This window comes from Mycteria americana, chromosome 1, assembly GCF_035582795.1.
Source record: "Mycteria americana isolate JAX WOST 10 ecotype Jacksonville Zoo and Gardens chromosome 1, USCA_MyAme_1.0, whole genome shotgun sequence".
In the NCBI taxonomy this organism is placed as follows: domain Eukaryota; kingdom Metazoa; phylum Chordata; class Aves; order Ciconiiformes; family Ciconiidae; genus Mycteria; species Mycteria americana.
In genome coordinates this window covers 71,477,220-71,493,310 of record NC_134365.1, presented here as the reverse complement: position 1 = coordinate 71,493,310, position 16,091 = coordinate 71,477,220, and the positions used below count along the sequence as shown (strand labels likewise).

The 16,091-nt window shown below is 38.5% G+C and overlaps 1 protein-coding gene across 3 annotated transcripts in view; it reads left to right on the top strand.

Moving 5' to 3' along the window:
• Positions 1-16,091, top strand: part of EPS8 (EGFR pathway substrate 8, signaling adaptor) — a 143,204-nt gene that overhangs the window by 122,278 nt on the left and 4,835 nt on the right. For all 3 annotated transcript variants that reach the window (XM_075505515.1, XM_075505507.1, XM_075505497.1), the window contains exons 17-21: positions 1,241-1,352; positions 2,273-2,416; positions 10,120-10,357; positions 13,945-14,125; positions 14,579-14,708. In XM_075505515.1, the coding sequence (XP_075361630.1) occupies positions 1,241-1,352; positions 2,273-2,416; positions 10,120-10,357; positions 13,945-14,125; positions 14,579-14,708 (805 nt within the window). The remainder of the gene's footprint in view (positions 1-1,240; positions 1,353-2,272; positions 2,417-10,119; positions 10,358-13,944; positions 14,126-14,578; positions 14,709-16,091) is intronic.

Genomic DNA, 16,091 nt, shown 5'->3' with positions numbered 1-16,091 from the left:
GAAAAAATTGGGATTACTCACACTTCTTTCAACCTTAAAATAGCTATTCTTCAGGCTAGGGTTCATCCCATGTTTTGCACTCTCTCCTTAAATTCTTTTAGTGTTTTGTCTTCCTTTCAAAATAATCTTTCAATCTAAATATGACTCTTCCTTTGTTCTGCTCTTCAAGTCAAGTGAGACAGTTCTCCACAGCCATGCAATAGCTAGGTAACTACTGGCTTGCTCAGGCACACCTGGGACCCACGGTTACACAGCACCAACATCAGCAACCATCTGCATCCGTGTCCCTGTGCTGTGATGGTGATGTTGTATGAAGCATTTCAAGCCATCGATTCTTCCATGTTTTCATTATCCCTTTTTTCTCTCCCCCCCCCCCCCCTTTTTTTTTTTTTAACTTTACTACCTGGTATGGATTTAGGTTGTTGGGTATAATTTCCGATAAATGAATAATGTTACTGTTTCTTTTGGACCTGTTTTGAGGGGACTGGGGGGCTTCTCACCTTGAAGAGGTACTATGTCATAGAAACTAGTAGCTTGTTACCCAAAGGCAATCTGAACAGACCTTTCCTCAAGGAAACAGAAAGGCACAGAGTTATACTGTGGTATGCCTTGTTCTACAATGAACCCTGTCTATAACTGCCAAGAAACTATTTTTAATTGCTACAGTAACTTGAAGTTGTTAGAGTTGATGATATCTTATGGTCAAGGTCTTATGGACCTACAGTAGGCGAGCATTTTTCAGAGTTTAATTCCATTGGTGTTGATGGCAAAAATGTATTCATTTATTATTTGTTTGAAACTTAATTTGTGCTCAACACTAGAAATAGTTTCATACAAAGCACAAGATACTAAGTATATACAAGTGTAGTCCTTTATTTATATGGCAAATGATTGTTTAACCTACTGTAGGAAAACATACTGAATATAGTGTATGTGTTTAGCAGGTGCCATTGTATTAAGATAATCTTAGTTGTTATCATACATCTTGCAAGCAGTGAGCTGATAAAGATGACCAGTTCTTGAGATCCATGTAGCTCAACTGCTGCTTTCTTTTGTTTCTTTTTTTCTTTTTTTTGAACTTAAATCAATGTTTTATGAATAGGTAGTTCTACAGCAACATCATGTTATGGTGGGTTTTTTTTGTTTAAATGTTTTGCAGGTTGTTGGAAGAGGGCATTTAGTCTGTGTTTTTTTTTGCTTGAATGTCTCACTGAACAATAGTCTGGTATTTGCTTTGCAGAAACTATGAAGCACACAGTAAAGCACAGACCAAGAAATATGCCAAATGCAAGTACGAATTTATGGCAAGAAACAACAGTGAGCTTTCTGTCATGAAAGAAGAGATCGTAGAGGTAATTTTTTTTGCAAAGAGAAAACACGAATCTCTGTTACTACTCAAAGCTGAAGGTACCTTTCCTGTGGACATTATGGCTGGCCTTAATGATTACTTCAATGTGTTTGATTTATCTCCCTTAAGATGGAAAGTTCAATTAATTTGTTTTGCATCATAGACATGATAAACAGAGATTCTGTGCTGATTTATGAATTGATGCTGTAGAGATCCATGCTAGAAATATATTTGTGTGTTTCTTCCATCTTGTGTTGCTTTTAAAAGCCTCATTTAGTAGTATTTAAATAACTGGCTCTGGCAAATGCTGTCTGTGTGCGCACAGGGCATGGTGAAAGACTGTCCTTTCCGGGAAGAGTTGGTACCCTGAAAGCTAGACAAATTTGGAAGGGAGGGAGCAAATTTGGAAGAGAGAAAATCTTGTCTATAAGGTTGCATGGCAGGTGGTCAGATTTCAGATTTCTCCTGGCCATCCTGCTCCAGTTCCCTGTTTACTCAGAAGTGTGCTCCAAATTTGTGCTTTCCTAGAACGATGTGCTTTTCTTTGGGTTGTTAGTAGTTACTTATTCCTTTTGTCAACAGCATATAGGTTTTAGAGATGTCAGCCTCCCTGTGCAAGTATTTGATTGTCAGTCCACTGTGTTGTCTAGCACGTGTCTGAATTTACAGAGGTTCATTACACGCTTTTCTTCCATATCCTCTTTTGAGAGCCATGTTTCGAAAAGTGTAATACTACCATGTAGGATTAGTGATGCTGATAATCAAGGAAGCCTACAGGGATTTCTTAGGGACATCTGTGTAAGATCTGCTGGCAATCACAGAACCTGGCAAGGTTATGGTTTTCTTTTTAAATGATGGACAGTCTAAGTACTGGCAGGAGGAAAGTCAGAAAAAATTTGTAATTAAATTGCCATATTATTTCAGATTCTGGATGACAGAAAGCAGTGGTGGAAGGTTCAGAATAAAAGTGGCAGCACAGGCTTTGTGCCAAACAACATTTTGGACCCTCTGAGGAATCAAGAAGGTGGTCTAGGATGGTCAGAGCCTGCATATACTCGCACCATCCAGGTACTGTCCGCTCCTTGGGAGCAAAACTTTCTTTTGAAGTGTGTGTGTGTGTGTAGAGGAGGAAGAGATTCACAGGAAAGCTAAAATATCTGCATGTTCCACTGATATGTCGAAATATTTATATGTCATTTACAGATTGAGGCTGATTTCTGTATTGCATAGAGTAACATGAGTATAAAGTTGATAAAGATACAGCAAAATCTTTTCCTTTAAGGGTTTTTTTTTTCCTGCTTATTTGCTTAGAGGTGGTAATTTCGATCCTAATGGTTGTGTATGCATTTATTCTAATTGCAAATATCCTTTGTGGATTGGTAGCTGTTGATGCCAAAGAAGGAGTTTGAATTATTTAAGGTAGGGTCGTCTTTGTTTCTCCTAGGAGAGTGAACACTAGCTTTTCTTTTTGTTTTCTGTCTTTGTGTGTCTCTATCTTAAGTCTTGAATTTATTTAATTATGTAATTTTGGAGTCACAAAAAATAGGTGTCTTTGCTTTTGAATTCACAAAGCAGGTATTTTCAATTACTATGCCTGTGCATCAATAACACTCTATTCTCCTGACCTAATTTTGGTTTTATTTCTTTCATGTTGTGGTTTGGAATTAAGATCTTTTTTGTTGTCATTTCTTTTATACGTTGAGCAGAATTAGAGGGTAAAATATATATTAAAAAAAATCTTACATCAGTGCAATTGTCCGTCTGAGTAACAATATACAGGATAAAGTTGTAATGTGTATTTTTAGACAATGTTTAAGTGGGCCAGAGGCTCATAAAATAAGAGGTTGTATTTTCTAAGACCTGTTTCTTCCCTTTTATATCTAATGATTTTGAAAAGTTAGGCAAACAAGTTTGGATTAAGCAGAAATTCCAGGCCTGCCTCTGAATCAGACTTTCAGTCCAAACTTCTGTTGAAACTTGTAGTTAAATTTAATTTAATTCAATCTAATATTCATTCCTTGTGCCTACACACTCTGGCTGATGACTGAAAACTGAGAAATGCCATAATGTTACTGTTGACTGTCTCTGCTGCAGACTTATCTAAAAGTCCCAGTCGAAGGTGTCGCTGTGCCGGATTCTGTGTGCACAGCTATTGTGAAAGCTGCAGCTTTTGCAGTATTTCCAGTCTTTCCATGGATATGAAAAGGCTCTTGAGAAACAGGCGCTATGCTCTTTCTGGCACAATAATGCGGTACGCCTATCTTGAGCTTGGTGGGCTTGAATCAGACCGTTTCTGAGTTTTTCCTATCCTTAATTGTTTGCCAATAACGTATGAGCTCATTCTAAATTGATTATGGTTTTCCTTTGTGTGTGAAATGAAGCATGTATCTAGAGTGCTTTTCAAATCCTGACTTAAAGATCTGACTTTTTTTCTTCGAGTGCATGTCATTGTGTGTGTTTGGAATTTGCACAAGAATTCCTGAGCAGACTGAGTACAGTTTTGGTTAGAGGTTCGTACGCTATTCTTTGTAATGCACTGCAGGTTTTGAAGTTTTCTGTTTGAAATAGTGACATGGCATGGGAAATAATAAAATAATCATTTTCACAAAGCATTCTTCATGGACCTATGAAAATTAGGGTCAGAGAACAGTGTTTAAGATAATTTTATTTCTTTGCTCTCTGGCAGGTTGTTCCCTACAGTCCATGGTCTGTTTTGTTTGTAGCTTTATCATATTCAAATGTGAGCTTGAAATACAGTGAAATTATTTAGGAATATAATGAATTAGACAGGATAAAGGGAGTCTTTACCAAGATGTGTCAGTAATGTTGTTCTTAACTTTATGGTGATTATTATAATTTTAGCACTCCTAAGCATGCTCATTTGTCTCTTTCTCTGTGATGGATACATGGTTCATTTGGGATCTGTTTGCATAACCCTATTTATTTTCATAACAGCGCTATGAGACATTGCTGCTATTTCAGAGAGAAATGAGGCAGTGAAGGGATGACTGCCTTGCCCCAAGGTCAAACAGGAGAACTTGTGGGTAGAGCAGGAAATTGAAGCGGTTCCTATCATTGCCTTTGCCAGACACCGAACACGGGCAGGCTCAGCGCCTGGTGCTGCGCAGCTTTTGCCGGTCTCCTAAGTCATCTTTGGTTTTCAAAAGACTGCTTTCAAAGTAGTCCATCTGCGGCGGTGAGCACCCTGGCCCGCTTCGTGCCGCAGATGAGCGTTACGTACAAGGTTAGCGTGTTTCTTTGCAGACTAATGGCCTTCAAAGCACAGCTGACCAAAGGATGTTTCTAGATTATTAGGAAGGATTAAGGATTCCATTGAAAGAGATAATTTTTTTCCATTCAATTATTCTACAAACAGACACCCTTTCTCTGAGAGACGGATGCCTCATTATCACAATTCTTCTCAGAGCTGCAAAGTTTATTTTACTTTTGCCGTGTTCCCTTTCCTAGTGACCTCTGAGTCCACACACTAGATTAGATCCTGATTTTTCTCTCAGTCCCTTTCAAGATCCAGGTCCCAGGTAGTTACTTGAAAGCACTGAATTGTCTAAGATGATACCTGCAGGAACATTGCAAGCAATAGCCTAGTTATTTCATCATTGTGAGTCAGAGGCTGTAACATTGTCTTTCTTCTGGTCAGTTGACTTAGGAAAACTGTATTTTTGCTTGTTTGGTACTTTTGTACATTTAGGAGAGCATTTTACTGCTTGTTTATGTTTTCCACTGATGTTAATTATTGATTATCGGAGTTTCCTGTGGTGTTGGTGGTTTAGTCTGCCTTTTTATTGTGAACCAACAGTGGTACTTCATCATCCCATTATATATGAACATAAACAGTTTCCCAAGCAGTTTTCTTCTTTTATACAAGTATTGCTGGTGAACCTAGAAAATAATTAATCATAATATTTCCTATTTACTGTGCATTTTATTAACTTTTTTAATGCTCTTGAAAAAGAAATTTGAGGAACATAATTGGGATAGAGGTGTGTATCTTGATGGGCATGTTAATTAATCTCATGACACCCTTTGTGAGGTGAGACAGTTATATTATCAGTGATGTGTATGAAATCCTGAGGCACGGAGAGTAAATGTCAAGCCAAATGCAGCCCTGTAGTCTTATTTAAAAAAAACCACGACTGTCCACAGAAGCGTGACAGTATACGTAAGAAGCATGTTTATGGTAAGTAAACACCAAGACAAAAGTCTCCACACTTGGGACAAGTGTCCTTTGTGTTTCTTGGCAATCTACCATCAAAACCTTTCTTTCAAGTCTCTTTGTTTAGCAGTTCACTTAAAATATCTATGTGGGAAGTTGTTTGCCCTCAAGCACAGCATTTGTGCTCCAGGTTAGTGTCATAGTGTCATACTCATCTTTTGCCAACTGGTATCTTTCCTGCAGATCATGAAGTGTTTGATAATGAAGAGATGCGGTTGCCAGGTGTTCATTTTGCAGTGGCCAAAGAGATGTCATAATTTTTGACCAAGAGCCAGTATCTCTTTTACCTCATTTCATATCAAATGCTCTTTAAAGTTGCCATCAGACCAAGAGTTTTTGATGGCTTTAAAAAAAAAAAAAGGCTGTTTCCTGTCCAATTCAACATTGATCCAATCCCAAATTATGGCATGCCACTTATTATAAAAAATGTACTGAATAGTTGTAAAAAGGATTTGATTAATGATAGGAATTAAAAGTCCTCAGTTTGCCCGTAATTTTTTTTTTTTTTTAAAGAAATGGGGACTAATCCAAGCTAATACCAGTTTGAATAAGTAAATTCTGCCTAAATTTCTCCTTCTTCCATCCTAATGTACTTCTTGCTTTCTGGCAAGATTTAGCAAGGTGGGTTCGTAATTCCAATAAAAACATAAATTCCTTACACCCTGCAAAGAGCTAGTTAGGTGCCTTGTAATGGCATTTTAATAGGCAGCTGGTTGACTCTGGATAATAGCTGAGCCCACCAAAGGAAACTCTGGCGAAAGACCTCACTTGAAATTTGCTCCTCCAGTCTTGGGTACCTCATTGTCCCTTCTGGTGTAGACAAGTAGTTGGTTCTCTCTTCTCTCTTAAAATATAGCCAAAGGAGTGAGGTACATGTCCCAAAATGAGAGGTCCCCAATGTGAGTCTCAAGAAAACCACCAAACCATCCAAACCACCATGCTGTTGACAAAACTGAGGCTGAATGCTCTGCAGCCCTCTAGGTGAACTCCTGTTGCTGTGCAGACAGGAATGTGGCACTTAAAATGTTCAGAAAGAGAGTAAATGGGAAGCTCCGTGTCACGTTAACTTAATGAGACCATTTCCCAGCACTAATGCTAGTTGTGGTTGTATCCAGTGCCTCTTTAATGCTAAGTCTGTATTTGCCATAGTTTGAATACACATATTTCCTGTTTTTGACGCCAAAATGTATTTGAAAATATATCGTTCCCTGTTCTTTTACAATGATCAAAAATTAGAGTTGATACTGTTAGAGCTTTTGCTCAAACTTACTATCTTACTTACGTTACAAATGGATCAAATCATACTGAATCTTGATTTTTAACAAGATGCAGCCTGTAGTGTGTTGAAAAAGAGCTTTGGGACCTCCTTTGTTTTCTACAGGAAAAAAATATTTTTCTGTCAAAAAAAAAAAAAGAAAATAAAAATTTAATCCCAGCAAGCTTTTCTGATATATCCAGATTTTTAATGAGTGTGTATCATCAACATTCCAAATAATTTAAATGATTTGTTCCAATTCACATGAATTGAGGATTGCAAGTTTATTCTTAAAAAAATACAAGGAGGAAGGGAGAAAAAGAAACCAAACCTGGATTGTTCATTGTTCTGATGGCTGTCAGCAAATTAGTGGGTACATGTCTGTCAGCAGCAACCTTTACCTCATTTTCTAAGCTAAAATAACTAGGTTCCTTTTTTGATACCTACTGTGATTTAATTCTTAGTATTCTATAGTTGCAAGTGTTCTCTACATTCATCTTACGATCTTTAGTCCATTGTCAGCTTTTTGGATTTTTCCAAGTTTCTGTCTGGATAGTTGCTTTGAAAAGAACTCGTTGCTTATATGGTGTCACATATGTTATGTTTTGTAGCCAACACCCCACTCATTATTCAAAAGAAGAAAATAAGAATAACTCACTTTGTGAGTTGCTTAGTAGTAAGAAGAGGTAATTATTAGCACTGATGTTCTTTTATTTTAAATTGCTAATGTGTATGAAATTTCAGGAGTGATATGCGAGGCAGTTACTTCTTACTTTTCTAACAGTACGATTTGATGTGATTTACTCCATTTTCCTCACAGCAATTGCTTGGAGAGCTTTCAGAGGTAACAAAATTACTCTTTTGATATTTAACCTCAAAAATTACTCTTTTGGACTATGTAGTTACCAAATTCCATATTGCATGCTTGTTTTGTTTGTAGTGATGAATAGAAATGATGGAATGAATGTGTGGATGTCCTCAAAAGATCTGGAGTTTAAAAAAGAAATGTTTAAAAAAAGAAATGCTAAATGTGATTCAAATGTATAATTGGCTTTTGTGCCCTGTTCAACAAAATTTGAATTGTATTTCAATATGGTTTCATCTTTAAATTTAGAATTTGAGTGATGCTTCCAGTTTAATTTTTATTTTCACTCCACCAAGTCGTTTTGATGAGGCTTGTGATTGCAGTACAACACGTTTTTGAAACTACATCAGTAGCATCCATCGGAGAGCTACGTGTAGTGTTTAGCTAGCACTTTTTCTGGATTATGATTGTGGTGGTATGCAGTTGATGCCTTGGTTTGTAATGAATCCTCTATACCATAAAAAGAGACGTGCTTTTTCCTTGCATGTTGTTTAAGAAGGTTGGGGCATACATGAAGGTACATTGTGGGGATAACAGTCTAGCAATTGGAATCTGTGAACAAGATTAAAAAAAAAATCTGAATATCATTAAAACATTTTAATATCTGTGAAATTTTTAAATTCATTAACAAGATTTTGGATATACCATAGTACATCTATATATCATAAATTATGGTATACTTGCTATATACCTAGTAGGGCACTCTCTTTCCACCAAAGGACAGGTTTCTTAAATATACATTATTCTGCTTGTTCTCTTTTATATTATGCATTTCACTTTTCTTGGCATTTGACATTTAAGAAAGCATTTATTGTCTTAACATTGAAGTAGTAGAATACAGAAAAGTCAATCATGTGGGTTTTTTTAAATCTCCCTACAATGCACTGCACAAGGTGAACACAAAATAATTGAGATTAATGCCTTTGAACAACTAAATGCTAAGGAAAAAAAAAAAAACCAAAAAGGTTTAATGGGGAATGTATTGTAAGACTATATGTTTGCTTCAGTAGCTGACTACTACAATTTAAGTGAAAAATTATGGAAGGGAAACGAAAGACTTTTTTCCTAGGATTAACTGACTGGCCACAGAAGCTGATGGGATAAATTTTCTGCTGGTGTAACTCAGCATAGCTTAGCTGTAATGGTCTCAGTTTACATTCACTACGAAAATACCTTGTCCATCAGTTAGACTTACCGAGTCGGGGATTCCTGTATAAGGGCAGTTGCTGACATTTAATGAAAGTTTGATTGTTGTCAGGGCAGTGATGTGCTGCTCAGATACTAACACATGGCTCCTACAAATATTTCCCTACTTGATCTGCCATAAACCCTCTGCCTCCAAGGAAATAGGGAAGAGTATTTCAGGAAGGAGCAATGAATCTGGGGAATGTACTCGTGTATTTTCATACCAAAGTAAGCAGACTTCTCATAACTAAGAAATGAGGCATCCCTATTGAGCAAACAAACTTTAATATTAAACTTTCAAGCTGCGTTAGTCCAAAACTGTGGAGAGGGAGCACTGTTAAAACAGTGAGATGTGGAGTTTGAACTGTTTGAAAGAAAAGGGTAGCACAGGTTGCTTATGAGCTTCTGGGCTTGTCTGTCATTGGGATTGCTTTGGGAAAATACATGCTTCTTCCTGTAACTGGTGCCATTTTAAAGGCAAAGAGGAGAAAAGAATTATTCCCCAAAATTATTCTTGAGACACCTGCTAGTTAGTTATTAGCAGCAAGATAATTTGCATGTTGTTAGAACATTGTGTAAAGTGGGGGGAAAGAAACAACAGCCCTATTCCAAGAATTGTGGGGTTTGGGGTTTTTTCATTGGATTATTGCATTGAGGTGGCATGTAGTGACCACCCAAATAGCTGAAAAGGCACAACTGAATGGGCAGGAGCAGGAACCTCTTAAATGGTGTCTGCAGTTCAAGAAACAATGTGTTATCCCAACCTCAGTGACATTTGTAAGTTAAACCATTAGTCAGGCTTTGGTGTGGCTGGATATGTTCATTTTTCACTATTTTTTACATAACTTCTCAAAAATACACATTTTTACACTGATAAATCCAACAATTCAAAAACTTTGGAAGCTGTTAAAAAGTGCCAGGTAATAGAAGTTTGGGATTTAAAAACAACAATTTCATTTATGGAACTGATCCGTTTGAAAGAAAGAAATGTGTTTCAGATGATGCCATTGCTGTGAATTTTGTGTCCGACAGAGAAGGAAATTGATGCCAAACATTGATGCCAAATCAAGTTTTGGCAAATTTTGGAACCATATCTGGCAAGAAAGATGTCTTTGTGCAATAAATGAAACCAGTTGGTGCAAAGCATCCCAGCATTTTGTGCAGAAACCTGAGTTTGTCTGATGTCTTCTCCAAGTTTTGTTGTTGAACCGAGTCTCTCTGCATCTTTTCAGAAACAAAGGACGGACTATGTTGCAAAACAGCCTGATCCAGTTCCCGCTACTCCTTTGCCACCTCCAACACCCGCTCCTGTCCCCGTGGCTGTCCCCCTCCCTCCTAGCGCACCAGCACCTATACCGGTTCCCGTGCCCAAAGCGCCAGCAACCATCAGCCGCCAAAGCAGCACCTCTAGCGACAGCGGCGGTAGTGTTGCACGAGACACCCAGAGGCAGAAGCAAGTTCCTGTGGATCGTAAGTTTGTCTAAGAAGCAAGAAAAAAAGTATTTCTCCCATTCCTGTGTGTTTTGCTTAATCCTTAAATTCCTTAAAACCTTGTGTTTCAGATAAGTGTTTATGCCATGTTTAGCTTTAACCCTATGTTTAAAATACACATTTTCTATGTATGTGTGTTCTGACCCTCGCTAATCATGGTGGTAAGTAGGGACAAAACACTTCTGCACTTCTCCCAGTCCTAAATCTTCTCCTTTTATGACTGTTTGGGATCTTCAGTCAGTGGTTTTCAACACTGTAAATGCCCATGCTGGTATTGTGGCTAATGTATGTTTTCCACCTGAACTCACTGCCGCATTACAATCCAAATTGCTTTTAAAATCAGTTAGGCTGGTTTTACACTTCTATCCATGGTCATCCATTACACTTCTATCCATGGAATAGGGCGTTTGCACTATTCTGGAACATATATCCAAGGCTTGCAAGAAGACTTACTGGTCTGGCTGATGCATAGGAACCATGTTGTAATAGTGTTGTAGGAGACTCGTCTTATAATCGGGTCCCCTTAGCTTTGTCAAAGCAACAGCAACTGGCAGGCCACTGGGTAAACTTTTGTGTCCTCGTCTTAGGAGGATGAGAGAACTCCATAGCCCTTTAGCTGGACAAACACGGTAACCTGCATCCAGCAGCGTGTGGCAGTCATGAAAAGTTCTTGTCTCTCACAAAGGCCACCTTGTAAATATAAAGGCTAACTGCTGCTGAGGCTCCTACTCCGTATCGACTGAAAAGCAAGCTAGGTTAGGAGAACTTATTTAGTCAATAATTTCTGTCCTAAATGCACTTCGAGCAATGTGATTGCTTGGCTTAAAAATAGCTGAAACTTGCAGGCAAGCATTTGCTATAGCTTTTAAAGTAATAGCTGTTAAAATAATGAGCTTTTTGCAGTTCAAGAGTTGACAGCTTTTCCCATCCTCTGCCTCCCTGCCTTATCAGAAAATCCCACTTCCACCTGAGGTAAAAACTGGCACCGAGCATACTCCTTTCTGCAGAAGGGCTGCTTCTCCCCCCGTCCCCAGTGGATGGGAAGCATGCCTGCTTGGATGACCACACTCAGTCAGTGGAGCCTGCTTTGACATTGCCTGGTGGTAGACAAGCTCTCACCTAAGCTCTGAACTCAGGAAGGCTCTGGGACCTTTTTAATATATTCACATAACAGACTGGCTGGCTGGAAATGATAAATGGAGAATAGCCTGGCTGGAGGAACAGGCTTCACTGCCGTTTCCCAAAGAAACAGTAGGGCCAGCTTCTGCCTTTGCCCTGTTTTGGGCAGTTTGTTACTTAAATTAAAACAGAAACCCGAGCAGTTATAAAAGATGTGGAAAGTGAGGGTGAATTTCACACACCCACACGCACAAAAACGATCATTTTATTTCCATGTAAGAAGGACTTTGCATGCTGTAGCAGGTGTGTTTCCTTGAATCCACGATGGCCTTCCCTATCCATTACAGATGGAAAATGCGAAGACCATCCTGGCTTCAGGTACAGGGTGTGAGATGTGAAGGGTTGCTGTAGACTAAGTGGTTACAAGACATCTCCTGCCCTCTCAAGGCCCTTGGTCCACACGTGAGAGCTCCTGTGCCCTCCGGGGAGCTGTCGCTCAAGCCCGGTTAATGGGCTTCAGATACCTCACAGTCCTCGCAGAACAGATGCCTCTGCAAAGGTAATGGGCAACCCTCCCCGTACACCTGCTGCCCAAGTACCCACCTGAACCCTGCCGAGAACACGTGATGTAGTACCTGCTTCGCACCCAGAGTATCTTGTTTATTTATGATAATGCATCTAACAACAGTAAGGATCTGTTATCTAACAGCTAAATATTTGTCTTTTGATATAGTCTTGGTCTAGATAAAACATAAGTCTTTCAAAATCTGTGTAAATAGAAGGAAGATAGCAATTTTCTTGCTCTCTTCCTGTTTGGGAAAATAACTGGTGCATGCTTCGGTAACATTGCCTAAAGGCTTTACTTGTATATCCCATCTCAGACCTTCATGTATCACTGAGCACATGTCATTTTGGCATCTGATTCATACTCTGGGGGGGGAAAACCCAACACAATAGGGCCTGAATGCCTCAAATATTTTACTGGAGATATTTTGTCCACTTTCAACCTGGGGCTATTTTGTAAAAGAAAAAAGAAAATGGCTAAAACAAGGATTTTGTTGTTGTTGTGGTGATTAAAAAAGTAATCCTAAAAGCCTATGTAAAGCTTGTTTTTATTTGTCTAACTGGCTAGAGAAGTTGATCCTTCAACTTCCTCTCCCAAATCCTCCTGGAGAGGGTTTGGGAGAATGTAAGAGGAAAGTAGAGAAAGAAACATTTTTTGCTGTCTTACAGTTTTTTCATATTGAAGTTGTGTCGTTTTCCTCTGTTGCTATCAGTGTAATGGGAGAAAAGGAATAGCTTTTGCCATCTAAGTGCATCAGAGAAGGTGCTGTACTTACTGTTTGTATATCAAAGTGAGAATGTTGAATAGAGATGACAAAAAATATCTTGGTAAGGAAATCCTGAGAAGTTTTGAGATCATTTAAAGTTGTGTGTCAAAGGATTTTTATAGTTATTCCACAGTTACTGCATGGAGAGTTTTACTGTGCTAAATCATTATCTTCTCTGTGCCCAAAAAGATATTTACAGCCTTTTGGATTCTGCCTATACTTGTGAAATTATCCATAGAACTTTTTATATGCATTTTAAACAATTTTCAGTGTCATTATAATTGATTTTGTTGAAATGGCTGAAAAGCATTTCAGTTTGTTGCCTGCTAATGACCAGCAACTGAACTAAATGCTTCAGCCAAATGGGTTCTGTGGGATAATGAATTTCTACAGTTTTGTTTTTTTAAAAAAAAAAAAGTCTTGCCCAATTCCTGTGTCTCTGGGGAGGGCAATTACTTTTTTTCCCCTTCTTTTTTTAAATGCAAGGTGTGACATTGTTTCAGCTAACCAGTCACTCCAGGCTTGGAGTGAATTCAAATTTCTTAAAACCCCTTCAAAAATGTGATTATCGTAATAGCTTATTAGATGTAAGGTGATATGTGTCAGCAGCAGTGAATTTTTTTTTTGCCTACGTTGATTTGCCCTAAAAAGTTGAGCTTTCAATTAAAAAATGACTGTGAAAAGTGCTGCCTTTCCACAGTGTAAACAATCTTATATTCTTCCTCATCTTTTTTGTTTTCATTTTTAAAACATCGTAATTCTATTTGAAGAAACACAGGCTATGGCAATTGAGTAACCCTCCGTGCCCATTTTCTTCTACAGCTTGGGTGCTGTCAGACTGATCTACGCCTCTGTGCAACGTCAAGCTCATCTCCTCTTTCTAGGGTCTCAGTTGAATTTTGGGGTGGTTTGTTTTTGCTTTTGTTTTGTTTTGCAAAGAGAGGAGTGGGAATATTGAAATCTTGCTTGGGGAAAAAGGAGAAGAATAATTCAGTTCTAGTGAATGAATCTTTAAAGAAAAAAAAAAGTTTAAGATTTAAAGTGGAGTATAAGAAATGACCTGGCTTTGATAAAGCAACCTTGAGAATAACTCCTGTGGGGCATCTCTCTCTCTAGGCAGGAAATCGCAGATGGAGGAGGTGCAGGATGAACTCGTTCACCGGCTCACCATCGGCCGGAGCGCTGCCCAGAGGAAGTTCCACGTGCCACGACCAAACATCCCGGTAGTTAACATCACTTATGACTCTTCGCCTGAGGATGTGAAAGCGTGGTTGCAGTCCAAAGGATTCAATCCTGTGTAAGTTTGAGGGCGAATGTAAGAAAACTTCTTAAAATTATTTTCCAGTCAGTAATTAGGATGTGGTCTGCCCACTTTTTAAAATCAAGCAGCCTTCTGAAAATCAAGACACGTCAGCTGCACCCTTGGAAAAAAGAATTTGTTTTTACATATACATACATACATATTTATGTATATATGTGTATGTAATATATATATATCAATATATATCAATGCAGTTATAGATCTATAGAGAAATAGATACATTTAGGGGAAAAAAAGTATATATATTAGCCTCCACCAAAAGGTACTTGTTATAACAGATACTGAATTGACTTCGAGTCCTGTTGCATAAAGCTTTGCCTTGATTTAGTAGCCCTACCTGAGACAATGTGAGATGAAGACAACCTACTTCTCTCCCTTGGCTAGTGTATTTTTGCTTATTTCTTGTTTGTTCCCTTGGCGTGACCCCAGGACTGTCAACAGCCTTGGCGTGCTGACGGGTGCTCAGCTTTTCTCCCTCAATAAAGAGGAACTGAGGACTGTTTGCCCAGAAGGGTCTAGAGTCTACAGCCAAATTACGGTACAGAAATCTGCCTTGGAGGTATGTATAACCCTTCGTACTAACCTAATGCTGGGTCGCCACATAGCCCCATACCAGCCACTATAAAGAAAATTAACTCTATCTCAGCTGAAACCAGGACAAACCTATAGAAGTAAATAGCTCTTTCTGTGAGGCAGCTGTTTTTTCCTCAGTTCCCATCACGTTGATAAGCATTATTTGTACCTGAGTTATTTGGTATTAATCCATTGAAACAGCATCTGTCAAAACACCAGGTGGAATGTCTCCCCACTTCTAAAGGGGTCCACAAAGCATTAGAAAAAGTGTATGTTAGTACTCAAATTTAAGACATTGTGTGCTGTAATCAGGCTGCAAGAAGACAAAACGAGCCAAAAAGGGCTTTGGGTAAAACAATAGGAGAGAGTAAAATGCCCTTTTTCTTGCTTTTTGCTCTGCCTGCTACTTGGACAAACAGGTACTCCTGGTACATTTGGTGGTGATGAGTTAGTTTTGCTTTATCTTTGTAGAGGAGACTTGATTTATTCGGTGTGAGAAAGTGGTAGAGTAAGCTCACTGTTGAATCTTGAGGCCTTTCAGATCAAACGCTGAGAGGTCTGTATTGATGGGTTCCTAAGTGGGGGAAAACACATTTGACACTGCTAGCAGAATTATTGAGCTAAGGATAAAAGTATTGTATCTCTGTATTCATTGCTCTGTGGCAGTTTGCTTTAATTACAGTAGTATTGTTCCTTAAACACCTTAAAAGCTTGTATACAGAGTTCTGCTAGGGAGGATGCTTACCAGTTTTAAACCAGGAGAACTGCAGGTGCATCTACTTCTTTTTTTAAAACTTGCTGTGGCAAGCGGAGAAGTGGACTCCATACTGTCTAGAGGTGAGACTAACCCAAACAAGAAGCTATATTCTTCACATCCTGTGTAAAAGAAAATCTTGAAGAAATTAAAATGTGTTGCTACCCCTCATGAAGCTGGGACTGTCTTGCTTAAATGATTTTAAGCTTTAACTACCAGGCATATTGTTAAAGACAAGTTTATGATGATGCATATTTTCCAGTTTACCTGATCAGTGTGGATCAGAGAGCATTGCTTTCTAACACTGTTAAAATTGCTTTCTTCCCTTCTTCAAGCTCTGTTTTCCTGTGAGAGGAAGGGAGAAATATTTCACTTTTATTCTTAGGAATATATGTCACTACAGTCCAGAGCAATCCATCATTTCCTAGTGAAAATATATGTGTATTCTTCAACTTTTCTGGAATGTCAACAATGTTATTTAAGTTTCATAAGGCTTCTGTGTACTGAGATGGAAGTGCCTTTGTGGTGGAAGTTGGTTTGAAAAGCAGAGGTGCACTGGATTGTAGAAGTCTGTGCTTTTTTTTCCTCCATGCTGTTATTCTGCTTGCCTCAGTT